Source organism: Panulirus ornatus, chromosome 64 (assembly GCF_036320965.1).
Source record: "Panulirus ornatus isolate Po-2019 chromosome 64, ASM3632096v1, whole genome shotgun sequence".
NCBI lineage: Eukaryota > Metazoa > Arthropoda > Malacostraca > Decapoda > Palinuridae > Panulirus > Panulirus ornatus.
In genome coordinates, this window is record NC_092287.1 from 5,564,678 (window position 1) to 5,584,025 (window position 19,348).

Sequence of the window (19,348 nt, forward strand, 5' to 3'; positions counted from 1 at the left end):
ACATACTACCTGTGAGTAGATGTTGCTGAAGTGTAAGGCAGAGGTAAGTGTTTTGTTTTTACCTTGGGGTTAACGATTAGTTTTGGATAGGTTTGAGTGGGAGGGGAGTTAGTGCTTTTGCAAAGAAATGACCAGTGAGCCTGTGTTGTGGTGGAATTGCTTCACGGTGTGGATGTGGACTGTTTGTGAAAGCTAGAGAGTCATTGATTGTACAGAGTGTATTGCTTTGTATGGTATATACCTCTATTATATTTACTTTTGAAAGGGTAGTCGAAGAGGTAGGTGAGGGGTAGTTTTGAGTGAAGCAGATGAAATGTGTATACAGGATGCTAAGGGGTCTTTTCTCTTGTCCAATTCAGGTCCCAGATAGTATTCTGAGGGCTTTAGTTTATGTAGGCAGTCATTGACTATTCTGAGTGCATTATTTTGTATGGTTTGTAGCTTCGTTATATTTGGTTTTCAGAAGGTGGAAGACTAGGCAGATGAGAGGTAGTTTTGAGTGAAGCAGATGAATTGTTCATAGAGGATGCCATGGGATTCTTTTTCTTTTTAGTTCAAATCTAGTGCTAAAGCATTTGTGTGTTTTATTGTGCTTATATCATTGATGTGGGGAGTTAATGTTGTGGGTGTTATACGTAATACCTAGAATGATTGAGATTTTGACCATTCAAGGAGAATGAAGGGTATGAGGTGGATTCATGTCAGTTAAGGATTAAAAGAATGAATGAAGACTTTTGTTAAGATGCAGACATTTTCTTGTGGGTGAGCCATTGTTCTAACAGTGTGATGTAGTTTCATGTGTGTAGTTACTACTATGGTGTCAGGGTGTTGTGGTGTGATTGTTTGGTCACCTGCATATGAAAGGACCTTCATATTTTTCCTGACTTTCATGTTGACTGAGATTACTCACAGACTTGAAGGTAATTTTTCAGTGATCACTTGTTTTGAGCTTTTCTTCGTCAGCATTATTAATGAGATCCTAGTGTGTAGCTAGATCTTTTTATCTGTCTTATATTGCTGATGCCTATTCCCTCAAGGGGTCTCCATTAAGGGGATGGCCACAGCAATAGAATCTCTACTTATCCCTGTTCTGACATGCCTCCCTTGCTAGAATATTGTATGTGTTCTGTTCTTAAGTGCAAATAGGATTCTCATCGAATTGGATAGGGGCAATATCAAGCATATCAAAGTAGAGTCTGCCCCTGGAGCTATTGGAAAGAGATTTTCCCCACTTAGATATTGGTATGGTAAAATTTTGTGCTATGATTTAATTGTGTTCATTACATTTTATGTTAACTGGTCACCAAATCTTTCTTCTGTCTCTGGTGTCTGTATAAGGGGCCTTTAAACTAGTCCTGTTATTTTTCTAATGAACCTTATCTTTTAAATTTATGCAAAATTGACCTTGACATTATCATTGGCTGTAACTTTTTTCATGACAGGATTAGGGTGAGCATAAAGAGCACCAAAATCAGAAAGATTTGTAAAGAAGGAGGTTGATATGAGTAATTCAGTGGTTATTTTTGTTGTGGAAGATCATATTTCAGAAAAGGAAGAAAGGGGAAAAAGGTGGAAATGAATATCAAAAGATTTAAGCAGGTTATGGGACTGCCAGATGCAAATCACATCTTTTGAGGTTTGATGAATAAAATACCAAATGGTATAGCAATTTCCAAATTTCTTTATTGTCAGTAGACATATCATAAGGATCACATACTTTCACAGTTAATCACACTTCAGTTGAGATGAAATAATACATTTGATAAATGGCTGTCATGTCTGGAGCATGATTAATGTCCTTTTTCCTTGATACTGATCATGCAAGTTTTCCGTCTCCAAGAAAGAAAAATGTAAAGTGGTTCAGGAGCATAACTATAATAAAGACATAAAAATGCTACACATATGCCTAATCCATGACTATTTACATAACATTCAAGGATTACTTAATACTTTATTCATGTCTTGTTATCAAGTGACTTTACATAGACTGGTCTAGAGACTCTTTGACGTTTTATATTGCCCCTACCCCATCCTTTGGTTATAGTGTTTGGTGGCATATTCACTGGTCTTGGATAAGGATTCTTGTAATGTAATGCTGGAAAGATAAAATGAGTGTTGAATTAAAAGTCTGAACTTTGATATCTTGTTACTTGAGATGAATAATGATTATGTGCAAAACAGTTATGATACTGATTTCTCGTGACCCATACAGGTTTATGTGAGGATCATTATTTTCTCATTCTTAATGTAAAGGGGAAAAAATTAGTGCAAGACAAAAAATCAAAATCAAATAAGAAATCAGTTTAAATTCCAAAACAAACTTTTGTCTTTTAAGCAGAGGAGGCAGGACAGACACCTTTGACAGTCCTCTCCAGTTTATGCTAACCAAGAATCAAGAGTCAAACTTTCCTAACAAATAACTGGTTATCAAAGCTCAGTCAGTTACAGCTGGAATAACTGAAACAAAAATTAGATCATCACCCATCACATCTCATGCAATTTATCTACATCCCATCTGACAACAAGAGCGATTGATTTCAGGTGTCAAAATACATTGATACATCTCAACAAGTAAGATGTATGGATGGCAGATGAATTTGTCTGTCAAACTTTTATCACCCTCAAGAATTCAATATCACCATAAAACATTCTTTTTCTCTCAAAATAGCGTCATATACATGCTTATTTCAACAGGAGAATACTTGCACATGACAACTGTATCACTCAAAAACATCCACTCCTCTTTCAAAATTATTTGCCATAAATTATGGCAATGATACAAACTGGAAAATATTGAACTTAAACTATGTTTAGATACATATGAATTTTGAAAATAATGTTCCTAGGTGAATAAAAAAAAACCTGATTAAGGAATCATATCTTGACTAATACATTAGAGATTTTAAGTCCAAAATCTAAAACAAATAATTGCTAGTGACTGACCCACCTGCAATGCAGATATTTAGATAAGTGCTTTAAAATTCATAAAGTGGACAAGCAGCATAATTCATATCAAAATTATAATCGGTCAACACAGCAGGTAGTTATGCTGTCTTTCGAGAGGGACTTTCTCCAGCAGATCACGTATAACATACAGGAGACACATAAATCATTTAAGCAAAAATTTCGGATGAACAAAATAAGATTAATGAATATAACCTAGTAAGCTTCCAAAGAAAATATGTAATTATATACCTATTGATCAGTTTACTTTTGCCACAAGGAAAGGAAATATGTAAAGCACTGCACTGTTTAAAGCCAACATGTTTGAAATTGATTGCAGAGATACAAGTTTACTGAGTGTATCTGGTAAGTTGTATGGGAGAGCAGTGACTGTGTGGCTGGTGGCACACACACACACACAACACCTGCCTGGGGAAGAACAACATGGTTTCAAGAGTGGTAGAGGATGTGTGGATAAGGTCCTTGTATTAAAGAATGTTTCTGAGAAATACTTATAAAACCAGAAGGATCTGTGTGAGGTATTTATGGATCAAGAGAAAGCATATATTAAGGATGATAAAGATGTATTTTGGATGAGATTACAGATATATGATGTGAGAGAAAAGCTGTTAGAAGCAGTGAGGAGTTTTTATCACGAGAGTAATGCATGTCTGAGAGTAGACAGAGAGAAGGGTGAGTAGTTCCAGGTTAAAGTAGGTCTACAGAAGTGATGTCACCACACTGATTTGTTTATGGATGAGGTGGTGAGGGAGGTAAATGCTGAGGGCCAAGTTGAATGCTGTGGGCTGTGGTTTCAATGTAATATACAAACCAGTTAGAGAAGGTGTGAGCAAATGAGGCCTCTTTTTCACGAGTTCCTGGTGCTACCTCGCTAATGCAGGATATGGCAAACAAGTATATGTGTTTCAGAGAAAGTATTTGAGTTGTGGTGGTTTGCAGAGTGAGAGTCAGGGAGAGTGGTTTGGTGAAAAGAGAAGAGGTGGTGAAAGCCTTGCAGATAATGAAATCCAGCAAGGCAGTGGGATTGCACTGTATTGCAGTTAAAACTATCAAAAAAGCCGGTGACTGTGTTGTTGATTGGTTAGTATGTTGGTTGCTCTAACTGGCATGCTTTAATTAACTCCTGATATGTTGGTAAAACAGTTTATTTCAGTTGTTCTTGTTGACCAAATATTGGACATTTAGTTGCTTGCCCAGTACTGCAGTTTGCCATTTCACAAATGAAAATAAACATGACACCATTCCTCTAAGAGCACTCAAATGCGACTGAAAGATGAGCTATCCCTTTGCTGGCTGGGCCAATAAAATCCGAGCTATAATGCACTTATCACATGATCGACATGAGGCATGTGGATAAAGTGCATATAACTGACTAGTTTCTATGAGGTAATAATGTTCTGTGCTTGAGAGATGTTTACTATGACCATTTAATAGGATACTACATCATTGGGATGAATAATAGATTTTACACTTACAGGTGAAATAATCTATAGCTTTCATCATTGTTGAAGTATTTGTCTGAAACTTTTCACAGTACTTACTTAAATGTATCTAAAATATCATTATCATAGCACCTATGGGTGAAAAATATTCCAATTATATTTCTAGTGATTTAGCAATGTAGTTTCAGAAGTGGGAGAGGATGTGCGGATCAGGTGTTTTCCTTGAAGTGTGTGAGAAATACTTAGAAAAACAGGTGGATTTGTATGTGGCATTTATGGATCTGGAGAAGGCATATGATAGGGTTCACAGAAATGATTTATGGAAGGTCTTAAGAATATATGGTGTGGGAAGTAAGCTGCTAGAACAGAGAAGTTTTTATCAGGGGTGTAATACATGTGTACAAATAGGAAGAGAGGAGAGTGATTGGTCCACAGTGAAAGCTGGTCTGCGGCAAGGGTGTGTGATGTCATCATGGTTGTTTAACTTGTTTATGGATGGGGTGGTGAGGGAAGTAAATGCAAAAGTTTTGGAAAGAGGGATGAGTATGGAGTGTGTTTGGGATGAAAAGGCCTGATAATTGAGTCATTTGTTGTTCGCCAGTGATACAGCACTGGTGGCTGATTCCTGTGAGAAACTGCAGATGTTAATGACTCAGTTAGGAAGAGTGTGCGAAAGGAGAAACTTGAAAGTATATGTGAATAAAAGCAAGGTTATTAGGTTCAGCAGGGTTAAGGGACAAGTTAGTTGGGATGTACATTTGAATAGGGAAAAATTTGGAGGAAGTGAAGTGTTTTAGATATCTGGGAGTGGAATTAGCAGTGAATGGAACCATGGAAGCAGAAGTGAGTCACAGGGTGGGGGAGGGGGTGAAGGTTCTGGGAATGATGAAGACTGTATGGAAAGAGAGATCATTATCTCAGGGAGCAAAAAAGGGTATGTTTGAAGGAATAGTAGTTCCAACATTACTATATGGCTGCGAGCCATGGGCTATAGATACAGTTGTGCGTAGGAAGGTGGATGTGTTGGCAATCAAATGTTTGAGGACAGTATGTGGTGTGAGGTGGTTTGATCAAGTAAGTAATGAAAGGACAACAGAGATATGTGGTAATAAGAGGAGTGTGGTTGAGACACTAGAAGAGGGTGTGTTGAAATGGTTTGGATATATGGAGAGAATGAGTGGGGAAAGTTTAACAAAGAGGATATATATGTCACAAGTGGAAGGAACAAGAAGTGGAAAACCAAACTGGAGATGGAAGGATGGAGTGAAAAAGACTTTGAATGATCAGGGCTTGAACATGTAGAAGGGTGAAAGGCATGCACAAAGTACAGTAAACTGGAATAATGTGGTATACTGGGGTCGATATGCTGTCAATGGACTGAACCAGGGCATGTGAAAGGCCACATCTGCTCACATCCATTCTCTTGCTGCAATGTATAATGCACCAAATCCACATCCAGGCCCCACAGACCTTTCCATTGTTTACCCTGGATGATTCACACGAGCTGGTTTAGTCCATTAACAGCACATCGACCCCATTATACCACATCGTTCCAATACACTCTATCCCATGCAAGCCTTTCACCCTACTACATTTTGAGGCCCTGATAACTTAAAATATTTTTCACTCCATCCTTGCATCTCCAATTTGGTCTCCTCATTCTCCTTGTTCCCTCCAGTTTTGACACATTTGTCCTCAGTCAATCTTCCTCACTCATTCTCTCCATATTTTTTTTTTTTTTTTATACTTTGTCGCTGTCTCCCGCGTTTGCAAGGTAGCGCAAGGAAACAGACGAAAGAAATGGCCCAACCCCCCCCCCCATACACATGTATATACATACGTCCACACACGCAAATATACATACCTACACAGCATTCCATGGCTTACCCCAGACGCTTCACATGCCTTGATTCAATCCACTGACAGCACGTCAACCCCGGTATACCACATCGCTCCAATTCACTCTATTCCTTGCCCTCCTTTCACCCTCCTGCATGTTCAGGCCCCGATCACACAAAATCTTTTTCACTCCATCTTTCCACCTCCAATTTGGTCTCCCTCTTCTCCTTGTTCCCTCCACCTCCGACACATATATCCTCTTGGTCAATCTTTCCTCACTCATCCTCTCCATGTGCCCAAACCACTTCAAAACACCCTCTTCTGCTCTCTCAACCACGCTCTTTTTATTTCCACACATCTCTCTTACCCTTACGTTACTCACTCGATCAAACCACCTCACACCACACATTGTCCTCAAACATCTCATTTCCAACACATCCATCCTCCTGCGCACAACTCTATCCATAGCCCACGCCTCGCAACCATACAACATTGTTGGAACCACTATTCCTTCAAACATACCCATTTTTGCTTTCCGAGATAATGTTCTCGACTTCCACACATTCTTCAAGGCCCCCAGAATTTTCGCCCCCTCCCCCACCCTATGATCCACTTCCGCTTCCATGGTTCCATCCGCTGCCAGATCCACTCCCAGATATCTAAAACACTTCACTTCCTCCAGTTTTTCTCCATTCAAACTCACCTCCCAATTGACTTGACCCTCAACCCTACTGTACCTAATAACCTTGCTCTTATTCACATTTACTCTTAACTTTCTTCTTCCACACACTTTACCAAACTCAGTCACCAGCTTCTGCAGTTTCTCACATGAATCAGCCACCAGCGCTGTATCATCAGCGAACAACAACTGACTCACTTCCCAAGCTCTCTCATCCCCAACAGACTTCATACTTGCCCCTCTTTCCAAAACTCTTGCATTTACCTCCCTAACAACCCCATCCATAAACAAATTAAACAACCATGGAGACATCACACACCCCTGCCGCAAACCTACATTCACTGAGAACCAATCACTTTCCTCTCTTCCTACACGTACACATGCCTTACATCCTCGATAAAAACTTTTCACTGCTTCTAACAACTTTCCTCCCACACCATATATTCTTAATACCTTCCACAGAGCATCTCTATCAACTCTATCATATGCCTTCTCCAGATCCATAAATGCTACATACAAATCCATTTGCTTTTCTAAGTATTTCTCACATACATTCTTCAAAGCAAACACCTGATCCACACATCCTCTACCACTTCTGAAACCACACTGCTCTTCCCCAATCTGATGCTCTGTACATGCCTTCACCCTCTCAATCAATACCCTCCCATATAATTTACCAGGAATACTCAACAAACTTATACCTCTGTAATTTGAGCACTCACTATTATCCCCTTTGCCTTTGTACAATGGCACTATGCACGCATTCCGCCAATCCTCAGGCACCTCACCATGAGTCATACATACATTAAATAACCTTACCAACCAGTCAACAATACAGTCACCCCCTTTTTTAATAAATTCCACTGCAATACCATCCAAACCTGCTGCCTTGCCGGCTTTCATCTTCCGCAAAGCTTTCACTACCTCTTCTCTGTTTACCAAATCATTTTCCCTAACCCTCTCACTTTGCACACCACCTCGACCAAAACACCCTATATCTGCCACTCTATCATCAAACACATTCAACAAACCTTCAAAATACTTACTCCATCTCCTTCTCACATCACCACTACTTGTTATCACCTCCCCATTTGCGCCCTTCACTGAAGTTCCCATTTGCTCCCTTGTCTTACGCACTTTATTTACCTCCTTCTCACCCCAACTCTCATTTGCCCTTTTTTTCACCTCTTGCACCTTTCTCTTGACCTCCTGTCTCTTTCTTTTATACATCTCCCACTCAATTGCATTTTTTCCCTGCAAAAATCGTCCAAATGCCTCTCTCTTCTCTTTCACTAATACTCTTACTTCTTCATCCCACCACTCACTACCCTTTCTAATCAACCCACCTCCCACTCTTCTCATGCCACAAGCATCTTTTGCGCAATCCATCACTGATTCCCTAAATACATCCCATTCCTCCCCCACTCCCCTTACTTCCATTGTTCTCACCTTTTTCCATTCTGTACTCAGTCTCTCCTGGTACTTCCTCACACAGGTCTCTCCATATGTCTAAACATTTTAGCACACCATCTTCTACTCTCTCAATCACACTCTTTCATGACCACACATCTCTCTTACTCTTTCATTAATTACTTGATCAAACCACCTCACACCACATATTGTCCTCAAACTTTCATTTCTAAAACATCCACCTTCTTCCATACAGCTTTATCTATATATAGGCCTTGCCTTACAAGGGCTATATACAGAGACTACTATTCTTTTAAACCAACCCAATTTTTGCTCTCCCAGATAATGTTCTCTTTTTCCACACTTTCTTTAGCACTCCCAGAACCTTTGCCCCCACCCTTTGACTCAATTCCACTTCCATGGTTCCATTCATTGCCATGACCACTCCCAGATATTTAGAACACTTCACTTCCTTCAATTTTTCTCAATTCAAACTCAAACCCCTCTTAACTTGTCCTCAACCCTACTAAACCTAATAATCTTGCTTTTATTCATGCTTTAACTTTACTATACACATTCGTCTACTGGGGCCAACATACTGTCAATAGACTGAACCACAGCATGTGAAACATTTACAGTAAACCATGGAAAGATCTGTGGGACCTGGTTGTGGATATGGAGCTGTGGTTTGGGTGCATTACACATGACAGCTACAAAATGGATGTGAGCAGATGTGGCCTTTCTTTGTCTGTTCCTGGCACTACCTTGATAATATGGAAAACAGCAATCAAGGATGGGGGTGCAGAAAAACTGGAGGAAGTGAAGTGTTTAAGATATCTGGAAGTAGACTTGGCAGCAAATGGAACCTTGAAAGCGGAAATGAGTCTTAGGTTGGGGGAGGGGGTAATGAAGAATGTGTGGAAAGAGGGAATGTTATCTTGTGTGGGCAATAATGGACATGTTTGAAGTATTAGTAGTTCCAACAATATTATATGGTTGCTAGGCATGGACTATAGTTAGGGGTGTGTGGATGAGGCTGGATGTGTTGGAAATTAAGTGTTTGATGACAGTATGTGGTGTGAGATGGTTTGATCGAGTAACTAATAAAAGCGTAAGAGAGATGTGCGGTAATAAAAGGAGTGCGGATAAGAGAGCAGAAGAGGGTGCGTTGAAATGTTTGGACATATGGAGAGAATGAGTGAGGAAAGATTGACAAGGAGGACATATGTTTCAAAACTGGAGGGAACAAGGAGAATGGGGCAACCAAATCGGAAATGGAAGGATGGAGTGAAAAAAAGATTTTGAGTGATCAGGGCCTGAACATGCAGGAGGGTGAAAAGGGTCAAAAGAATACAGTGACTTGGAATGATGTGGTATACTGAGGTCAACATACTGTCACTGGACTGAACCAGGGAATGTGAAACATCCAGGGTTGGGGTGGAGCCGGGAATAGATGAAGACGAGAAAGCATTAAATATATAGTGTGATTCAGTGAGAAGGAGATGGAGTGAGTATTTTGAAGGTTTGTTGAATGTATCTGATGACAGAGTGGCAGATGTAGGGTGTTTTGGTTGGGCTGGTGTACAAAGCGAGAGGATCAGGGAGAATGGTTTGGTTAAGAAAGAGGAGGTAGTGAAAGTTTTGCAGAAGATAAAATCCAGCAAGGAGGCAGGTTTGGATAGTACTGCAGTAGAATTCATTAAGAAAGGGGGTGAGCATGTTGTTGATTGATTGGTAAGGATATTCATTGTTTGTATGGAATTAAGGTGAAGTGCCTGAGGACTGGCGGAATGCATGCATAGTGCCATTGTACAAAGGCAAAGGGGATAAAGGTGAGTGTTCAAACTACAGAGGCATAAGTTTGTTGAGTATTCCTGGGAAATTATATGAGAGGGTACTGATTGAGAGGGTGAAGGCATGTACAAAGTATCAGATTGGGGAAAAGCAGTGTGGTTTCAGAAGTGGTAGAAGATTCGTGGATCAGGTGTTTGTTTTAAAGAATGTGTGTGAGAATACTTAGAAAAACAAATGGATTTCTATGTAGCATTTATGGATCTGGAGAAGGCATACAATAGGGTTGTTAGAGATGCTTTGTAGAAGGTCTTACGAGTACATGGTATGGGAGGTAGGTTGCTAGAAGCAGTGAAAAGTTTATACCAAGGATGTAAGGCATGTGTATGAGTAGGAATATAGGAGAGTGATTGGTTCTCAGTGAATGTCAGTCTATGGCAGAGGTGTGTGATATCCCCATGGTTATTTAATTTGTTTATGGATGGTGTGGTTAGGGAGGTAAATGCAAGAGTTTTGGAGAGAGGGGCATATATGCAGTCTGTTGGGGATGAGAGGGCCGAGGAAGCGAGTCAGTTACTGCTCGCTGATGATACAGTTCTGGAGGCTGATTCATGTGAGAAACTGCAGAGGTTGGTGACTGAGTTTGGAAAAGTGTGAAAGAAAGTTGAGAGTAAATGTAAAAAAGAGCAAGGATATTAGGTTCAGTAGGGTTGAGGGACATGTTAATTGGGATTAAGTTTAAATGGAGAAAAATTGGAGGAAGTGAAGTGTTTTAGATATCTGGGAGTGGACATAGCAGCAAATGGAACCATGGAAGCCGAAGTGAGTCACAGGGTGGGGGATAGGGTGAAGGTTCTGGGAGCGATGAAGAATGTGTGGAAGGAGAAAACATTATCTCGGACAGCAAAAAAGGGTATGTTTGAAGAAAGAGTAGTTCCAATAATTTTATATAGTTGCAAGGCATGGGCTAAAGATTAGGTTGTACAGAGGAGGGTGGATGTGTTAGAAATGAAATGTTTAAGGACAGTAAGTGGTGCGAGGTGGTTTGATCTAATAAGTAATGAAAGGGTAAGAGATGTGTAGAAATAAATAGTAAGGTTGAGAGAGCAGAAGAGGGTGTGTTGAAGTGGTTTGGACATATGGAGAGAATGAGTGAGGAGAGATTGATAAAGAGGATATATGTGTCAGAGGTGGAGGGAACAAGGTGAAGCAGGATAGTAAATTAGAGGTGGAAGGATGGAGTGAAAAAGATTTTGAGTGATCAGTGCCTGAACATACAGCAGGGTGAGAAGCGTGCAAGGAATAGAGTGAATTGGAACAATGTAGTATACCAGGGTCGACGTGCAGTCAATGCACTGAACCAGGGCATGTGAAATTACTAGGGTAAACCATTTGGAAAGGTCTGTGGGGCCTGGATGGAGACAGGGAGATGTGGTTTTGATGCGCTATACATGACAGCTAGAGACTGAGTGTGAATGAATGTAGTCTTTTTTGTCAGTTTTGACTAATTTGGCAGTGTGGCAGGAAGCCCCACCCTGCATGAAAACCTCAGTCTTGCACTTTTTGAATGAATCTGGAAGACAGTCTCACAGTAGCTCAATTTAAGTATCTGTTAACAGTTTCATTCTCTGGCAGCACTACAGGGTCTCCCACACTAAAATAACTAAAACAATCCCATATCATAAGAGAAGCAGGGAGCTTTACAGTGCTTGCAGTGTACTTGGAGTCAAATGGATCACATCCTGGTCAACTGTACTACAGCCACGTATCACAGAAAAGGGGGACTTATCAGTGTACAAGACACTTCTGAACTCAGCCATATCCCACACTACATACTTCTTACAAAAATTTACTCTTTTCTTCTGGTGCCTACAGGTTATGAGAGGTTTGGGATGCTGCCTGCAGCTCCAGTGCTCAAGGTCCTCATGTAAGGGGTCCTACACTATCCTTATCAACACATCACTGAGCAGTCTAAGACCTTTTCTTTAAATCAATTTGCATTCCCTTGACATTTAAGAACACTCAGAGGTAAGTGAAAGGTTTTTTCTGGCCTTCCCAGGGCACTGCTATCATTAAATTTCTTCCTATTGTTGTACTGACCTCAAGCTCATACTGGTAATATTAGAAATTTTCTAAAGTGGCCTCTTTCACTTGTGAAATGCAACTATAGAATCTGTTTTGTCAAATGTTAGTATTTCCAACAATAGTAGGTGGTAGGGGTACAAAAAGGAAAAGAAAAAAAAAAAGGAAAATGGGTAGCATTACACAGCATTCCCATCTACAACAGCTAAACTGCTACTGAGGTGGACTTATGTGGTATGCTGGCACATCACATGATTGCCACTGTATGCTAGAGGGTGCCAGATTCATGGTGGACAACAACACTATTTTAGATGGAGTAAAATACTTTGCTGCAGTGTAACTGTTGCAGGCCCACTCATGCATACTTCATTGGTAGGCACTGTATGTATTGCTGTCAACTGTCACAACTCTTAATTTATCTTTTCAGTACAATTATTTTGGCATCCATTTTGTTGCTATTACACAGCATCCTTTGATGATCTAAATATGAGGAGGAGAACCAGTAATAAAGTTTTACCACATTCATTACTGCTATTTTTCCAACGCAAATGACAAATGTTCATACCCTGGGCACAAAAGCATGACCTGCCTAGAATAATTTATAAATGAAACATAACTGAGATCGAGAGGGATAAAGCAATCTTTGAAAGACACTGTAAAGGGTAAATATTTCTTGACACCACCAATTGAGGAGGAGTCGGTGAGAATGAGACAAAAGAGAACCATCACAACACTGCTGTTTTTCTTAATTCATTTCTCTCTACATGTCAACACAATTTGAATGCCTCATCACTTTACTTTTGATGCTACTTTTTTAATGTAACCATGTCATTATTTTTTCTACTGTATTTTTCCCCTTATTGATCGTCACAGCTCAACAACCTCTAACCTATCTTAGTTGCTTATATTCAAATGCTACTTATTCTCTTTAACATAATATTTCACTATTTTACATCCATAGTACTTTCACACTCTCCCTCATGAACCTTAACATATATAATGGCTCATTTTCACAATGCTTACACTTTATTCATATATGTGTTACTACTGTTACAGTGGTTTTGTCTTCATTCTCAGCAGATTCTATTTATATGATTTCCTCAGTGTCAGTTTCACCTGAGGAGCAACTAAACCCATTTACAGACATTCACAAGTGTTCTGAGAACTACTGTCTTGTCAGTGAGGCTAAAATGAGTAAATATTTACAAGTGGTGTGTTTCATATATATTCTACCCCGGTGACGTGCTCTCTTGGATGACTCACTGAATGAAAAACTTACACTGAAGCTTAAATGAATTATATCAGATTAAATTAATTCTTTATTAAGCACTAAAATCAATTCATACACTAACCAATTTCAAGTCTGGCTTCTCCCTCAATAATATGCTGCTCAATGGTCTTCACATCTACAATGTTCTTATTTGTTCTGAACAACTGCTTTGCTTCATTAATAATGTAATTCTGCTCTACTTTTGTTTCTGAAGGATTTTGAGCTTCCCATGAAAAGCCGATACGCAGAATGCGTCGATACAAAGCCAAAACTCTGCTTCTTAGACTATTTGCCATGAGATGAAAAATACCTGAAAAGGATACAGGACTCAGTATTAATGCCAAAGTCTACAAATTCAGGACACTTGTATATACTTTTTAATTACATCTTGCATTTTTTATATCTAAGGGGAAAACTTACTACCATATTTCATTTCTGTCTACCACCTGCCTTCATCCATTCCTGGCGCCCACAGGAAACAGTATCGTCACCTGTGTCATTGAAAAAGCACCAGAAAAACACAAAAAAGACCACATTTATTCACACTCAACCTATACCTGTCATGTGTAATGCACCAAAACCACAACTCCCTATCCACATCCAGGCCTCACAGACCTTTCCACGATTTACCCCAGACATTTCACATGCCCAGGTTCAGTCCATTGACAGCACTTCGACCCTGGTATACAACATTGTTCCAATTCACTCTATTCCTTGCACGCATATATGTTATTATTCTTTTTTATTATACTTAATCGCTGTTTTCAGCATCAGCAAGGTAGCACCAGGAAACAGACGAAGAATGGTCCATCCACTCATATACACATATACATACATAAATGCCCATACACACACATATACATATCAACATATACATACATATACATACACAGACATATCCATATATACACATGTACATATTGATACTTGCTTGCCTTCATCCATTCCTGTTCCTACCCCACATGTATTATTATTATACTTTGTCGCTGTCTCCCGCGTTAGCGAGGTAACACAAGGAAACAGACAAAAGAATGGCCCAACCCACCCACATACACATGTATATACATACACGTCCACACATGCACATATACATACCTATACATCTCAACGTATACATATATATACACACACATGTACATAATTCATTCTGTCTGCCCTTATTCATTCCCATTACCACCCCGCCACACATGAAATGACAACACACACACACGCACACACCGCATGTGCGCAAGGTAGCGCTAGGAAGAGACAACAAAGGCCACATTCGTTCACACTTAGTCTCTAGCTGTCATGTATAATGCACCAAAACCACAGCTCTCTTTCCACATCCAGGCCCCATAAAACTTTCCATGGTTTACCCCAGACGCTTCACATGCCCTGGTTCAATCCATTGGCGGGGTGGCAACGGGAATGAATAAGGGCAGACTATGAATTATATACATGTGCATATATGTATATGTCTGTGTGTATATATATGTATACATTGAGATGTATAGGTATGTATATGTGCATGTGTGGACATGTATGCATATAAAAGTGTTTGTGGGTGGGTTGGGCCATTCTTTTGTCTGTTCCCTAGCGCTACCTCGCTAACGCGGGAGACAGCAACAAAGTATAATGAATAAATAAAAATATATATATATATATATATATATATATATATATATATATATATATATATATATATATATATATATATACAGCGCTGGTGGCTGATTCATGTGAGAAACTGCAGAAGCTGGTGACTGAGTTTGGTAAAGTGTGTGAAAGAAGAAAGTTAAGAGTAAATGTGAATAAGAGCAAGGTTATTAGGTACAGTAGGGTTGAGGGTCAAGTCAATTGGGAGGTAAGTTTGAATGGAGCAAAACTGGAGGAAGTAAAGTGTTTTAGATATCTGGGAGTGGATCTGGCAGCGGATGGAACCATGGAAGCGGAAGTGGATCATAGGGTGGGGGAGGGGGCGAAAATCCTGGGAGCCTTGAAGAATGTGTGGAAGTCGAGAACATTATCTCAGAAAGCAAAAATGGGTATGTTTGAAGGAATAGTGGTTCCAACAATGTTGTATGGTTGCGAGGCGTGGGCTATGGATAGAGTTGTGCGCAGGAGGATGGATGTGCTGGAAATGAGATGTTTGAGGACAATGTGTGGTGTGAGGTGGTTTGATCGAGTAAGTAATAATAGGGTAAGAGAGATGTGTGGAAATAAAAAGAGCATGGTTGAGAGAGCAGAAGAGGGAGTTTTGAAATGGTTTGGGCATATGGAGAGAATGAGTGAGGAAAGATTGACCAAGAGGATATATGTGTCGGAGGTGGAGGGAATGAGGAGAAGTGGGAGACCAAATTGGGGGTGGAAAGATGGAGTGAAAAAGATTTTGTGTGATCGGGGCCTGAACATGCGGGAGGGTGAAAGGAGGGCAAGGAATAGAGTGAATTGGATCGATGTGGTATACCGAGATTGACGTGCTGTCAGTGGATTGAATCAGGGCATGTGAAGCGTCTGGGGTAAACCATGGAAAGCTGTATAGGTATGTATATTTGCGTGTGTGGACGTATGTATATACATGTGTATGGGGGTGGGTTGGGCCATTTCTTTCGTCTGTTTCCTTGTGCTACCTCGCAAACGCGGGAGACAGCGACAAAGCAAAAAATATATATATATATATATATATATATATATATATATATATATATATATATATATATATATATATATGTGTTTACGTGAATAGATAATGAAGGGGAAGTGAGAGGTATAGCAGTAAAAAAGAAAAAAAAAAAAAAAAAAGGTGGCTAAGGGAACTGATAGGTTGTACCAAAAAGGTTTGGACTGTGTGGTTTCAGAAGTGGTAGAGGATGTGTGGATCAGGTGTTTGCTTTGAAGAATGTATGTGAGAAATACTTAGAAAAGCAAATGGATTTGTATGTAGCATTTATGGATCTGGAGAAGGCATATGATAGAGTTGATAGAGATGCTCTGTGGAAGGTATTAAGAATATATGGTGTGGGAGGCAAGTTGTTAGAAGCAGTGAAAAGTTTTTATCGAGGATGTAAGGCATGTGTACGTGTAGGAAGAGAGGAAAGTGATTGGTTCTCAGTGAATGTAGGTTTGCGGCAGGGGTGTGTGATGTCTCCATGGTTGTTTAATTTGTTTATGGATGGGGTTGTTAGGGAGGTGAATGCAAGAGTTTTGGAAAGAGGGGCAAGTATGAAGTCTGTTGGGGATGAGACAGCTTGGGAAGTGAGTCAGTTGTTGTTCGCTGATGATACAGCGCTGGTGGCTGATTCATGTGAGAAACTGCAGAAGCTGGTGACTGAGTTTGGTAAAGTGTGTGAAAGAAGAAAGTTAAGAGTAAATGTGAATAAGAGCAAGGTTATTAGGTACAGTAGGGTTGAGAGTCAAGTCAATTGGGAGGTGAGTTTGAATGGAGAAAAACTGGAGGAAGTGAAGTGTTTTAGATATCTGGGAGTGGATCTGGCAGCGGATGGAAACATGGAAGCGGAAGTGGATCATAGGGTGGGGGAGGGGGCGAAAATTCTGGGAGCCTTGAAGAATGTGTGGAAGTCGAGAACATTATCTTGGAAAGCAAAAATGGGTATGTTTGAAGGAATAGTGGTTCCAACAATGTTGTATGGTTGCGAGGCGTGGACTATGGATAGAGTTGTGCGCAGGAGGATGGATGTGCTGGAAATGAGATGTTTGAGGACAATGTGTGGTGTGAGGTGGTTTGATCGAGTAAGTAACGTAAGGGTAAGAGAGATGTGTGGAAATAAAAAGAGCGTGGTTGAGAGAGCAGAAGAGGGTGTTTTGAAATGGTTTGGTCACATGGAGAGAATGAGTGAGGAAAGATTGACCAAGAGGATATATGTGTCGGAGGTGGAGGGAACGAGGAGAAGAGGGAGACCAAATTGGAGGTGGAAAGATGGAGTGAAAAAGATTTTGTGTGATCGGGGCCTGAACATGCAGGAGGGTGAAAGGAGGGCAAGGAATAGAGTGAATTGGAGCGATGTGGTATACCGGGGTTGACGTGCTATCAGTGGATTGAATCAAGGCATGTGAAGCGTCTGGGGTAAACCATGGAAAGCTGTGTAGGTATGTATATTTGCGTGTGTGGACGTATGTATATACATGTGTATGGGGGTGGGTTGGGCCATTTCTTTCGTCTGTTTCCTTGCGCAACCTCGCAAACGCGGGAGACAGCGACAAAGCAAAAAAAAATATATATATATATATATATATATATATATATATATATATATATATATATTCATTCATTCTCTCCTTCAGTCCAAACCTTTTTGGTACAACCTATCAGTTCCCTTAGCCACCTTTTTTTTTTTTTTTTTTCTTTTTTACTGCTATACCTCTCACTTCCCCTTCATTATCTATTCACGTAAACCACCTCACATTACATATCCTCAAACAATTAATTTCCAACACGTCCACCCTCCTATGCACGACCTCAGCTGTAAGCCATACCTTGCATCCATACAAAATTGTAGGGACGACTATACCTTCAAACAACCAAATCTACATACCTACCCAACTTCCACATACCCCTCCAGATACACTCCATAACAGGAAATCTTGACCTGCATTCCTAATACTTACAACACTTTCATCCAATGTCCCCCGAGGTGAACTGCTCATAAACCAGCTGCAATCTCTCAATATCCTCAACCTATGCAATTAATCAACCAGATTTCCAGCTTGCTACCTCTGACAGCCAAACTCATCTGCTCAGCATTGAGCAACCTTATATACACAGATTGCCTGCAGCACATAGCATGAATTGTCCTCTGACCAACTGTGCATCCTGATACAACTCCAACCGGCTCGTGCAGTCCATACAACCATGAAAAACACACAAACTACAGGCATGCAGACTAGCCAGTCTACACACAGTACAAGGAAGCTAAGCTCTAAAACTTCTGTACAGATGGTTTCCAGTCCCTAAATAATACTAACCCTCGCACAAGTGAAGATAACTATATATCCTACACAGGCTAAACATTCATTACTGATTAATTCCCTGTAGGGTACTTTGGGTAAAATTTTACTTAAAAGGTACCATAGAAATAATTTACAAACTTGGAAGAGGTGCCTATCAGCAGACTCGTTTTCTTAACACAAGTGATGTAGACTGGCACTCAGTGATCGGGAGAATTAAATTCTATCTTTTAATGGTAAGTTACTAAGGAGGGTTATAAGGAGAGGATAATGTGGTGTTAAATGAAGCACACACCAATCAGAGCTTCACCTAAGGCGAAATGTTATCCGTTTTCAAAGATATAGTCGAAATATATCGCACAGGATTTTACAGTCACGTCAGCTGGCAAATGCAAACAGACAGAGGGCAGGGTAGGTGTCAGTTCGTGGCCCAAATTTACTACGATGGGTCATCTCATGAATTTCACACTAGTCGACTCCATTCACTTTGTTATATATCTACAACAAATCCTGGCTGCTGAGAGGTTACATGGTTTTCCTCTGATTCTTTTAAATATAATATTTTATTCCTACATTTACCCTGGTCTTCATAACCCCTTGTCACTTATCAAATTTATCATAGAAGATAAATTATGAAAATGCTACGAATTCCAGTGTAAACTTTTTTCTCTGGTCTCGTTGTTATCTGTGCACTGTTCCCCGATTAAAACACCTTGATATTTTACTCTCAGATATATATTGAGTCATAACCTTGCTTTAAAATAAGTCTCTAAAAATGTTCATGTTTTCTTACATTGTATTTTCGAAAGCTTGACCTCAGTATAAACAAATCTGACGACCGTAACAATATTCATGAAAACGTAACGTAGTCAGGAATTTTGACGTTGAATGAAAATCTAATCCTTATATGAGCACAGATAGTCC

General features: G+C 39.9%; 2 protein-coding genes across 3 annotated transcripts in view; one reads left to right on the forward strand and one right to left on the reverse strand.

The window, feature by feature from the left end:
- Positions 1 to 19,348, forward strand: part of LOC139746192 (uncharacterized) — a 185,024-nt gene that overhangs the window by 3,960 nt on the left and 161,716 nt on the right. For both annotated transcript variants that reach the window (XM_071657115.1, XM_071657111.1), the window contains exon 2: positions 12,001 to 12,153. The gene's annotated coding sequence lies outside the window, so the exon portion shown is untranslated. The remainder of the gene's footprint in view (positions 1 to 12,000; positions 12,154 to 19,348) is intronic.
- On the reverse strand, positions 1,956 to 19,331 carry LOC139746200 (LYR motif containing protein 1-like). Its single transcript, XM_071657132.1, has 3 exons — positions 19,218 to 19,331; positions 13,560 to 13,787; positions 1,956 to 2,095 (listed from the first exon to the last, which is right to left on the reverse strand). Exons 1-3 carry the CDS (start codon positions 19,276 to 19,278, stop codon positions 1,956 to 1,958), a joined length of 429 nt encoding a protein of 142 aa, XP_071513233.1. The 5' UTR covers positions 19,279 to 19,331.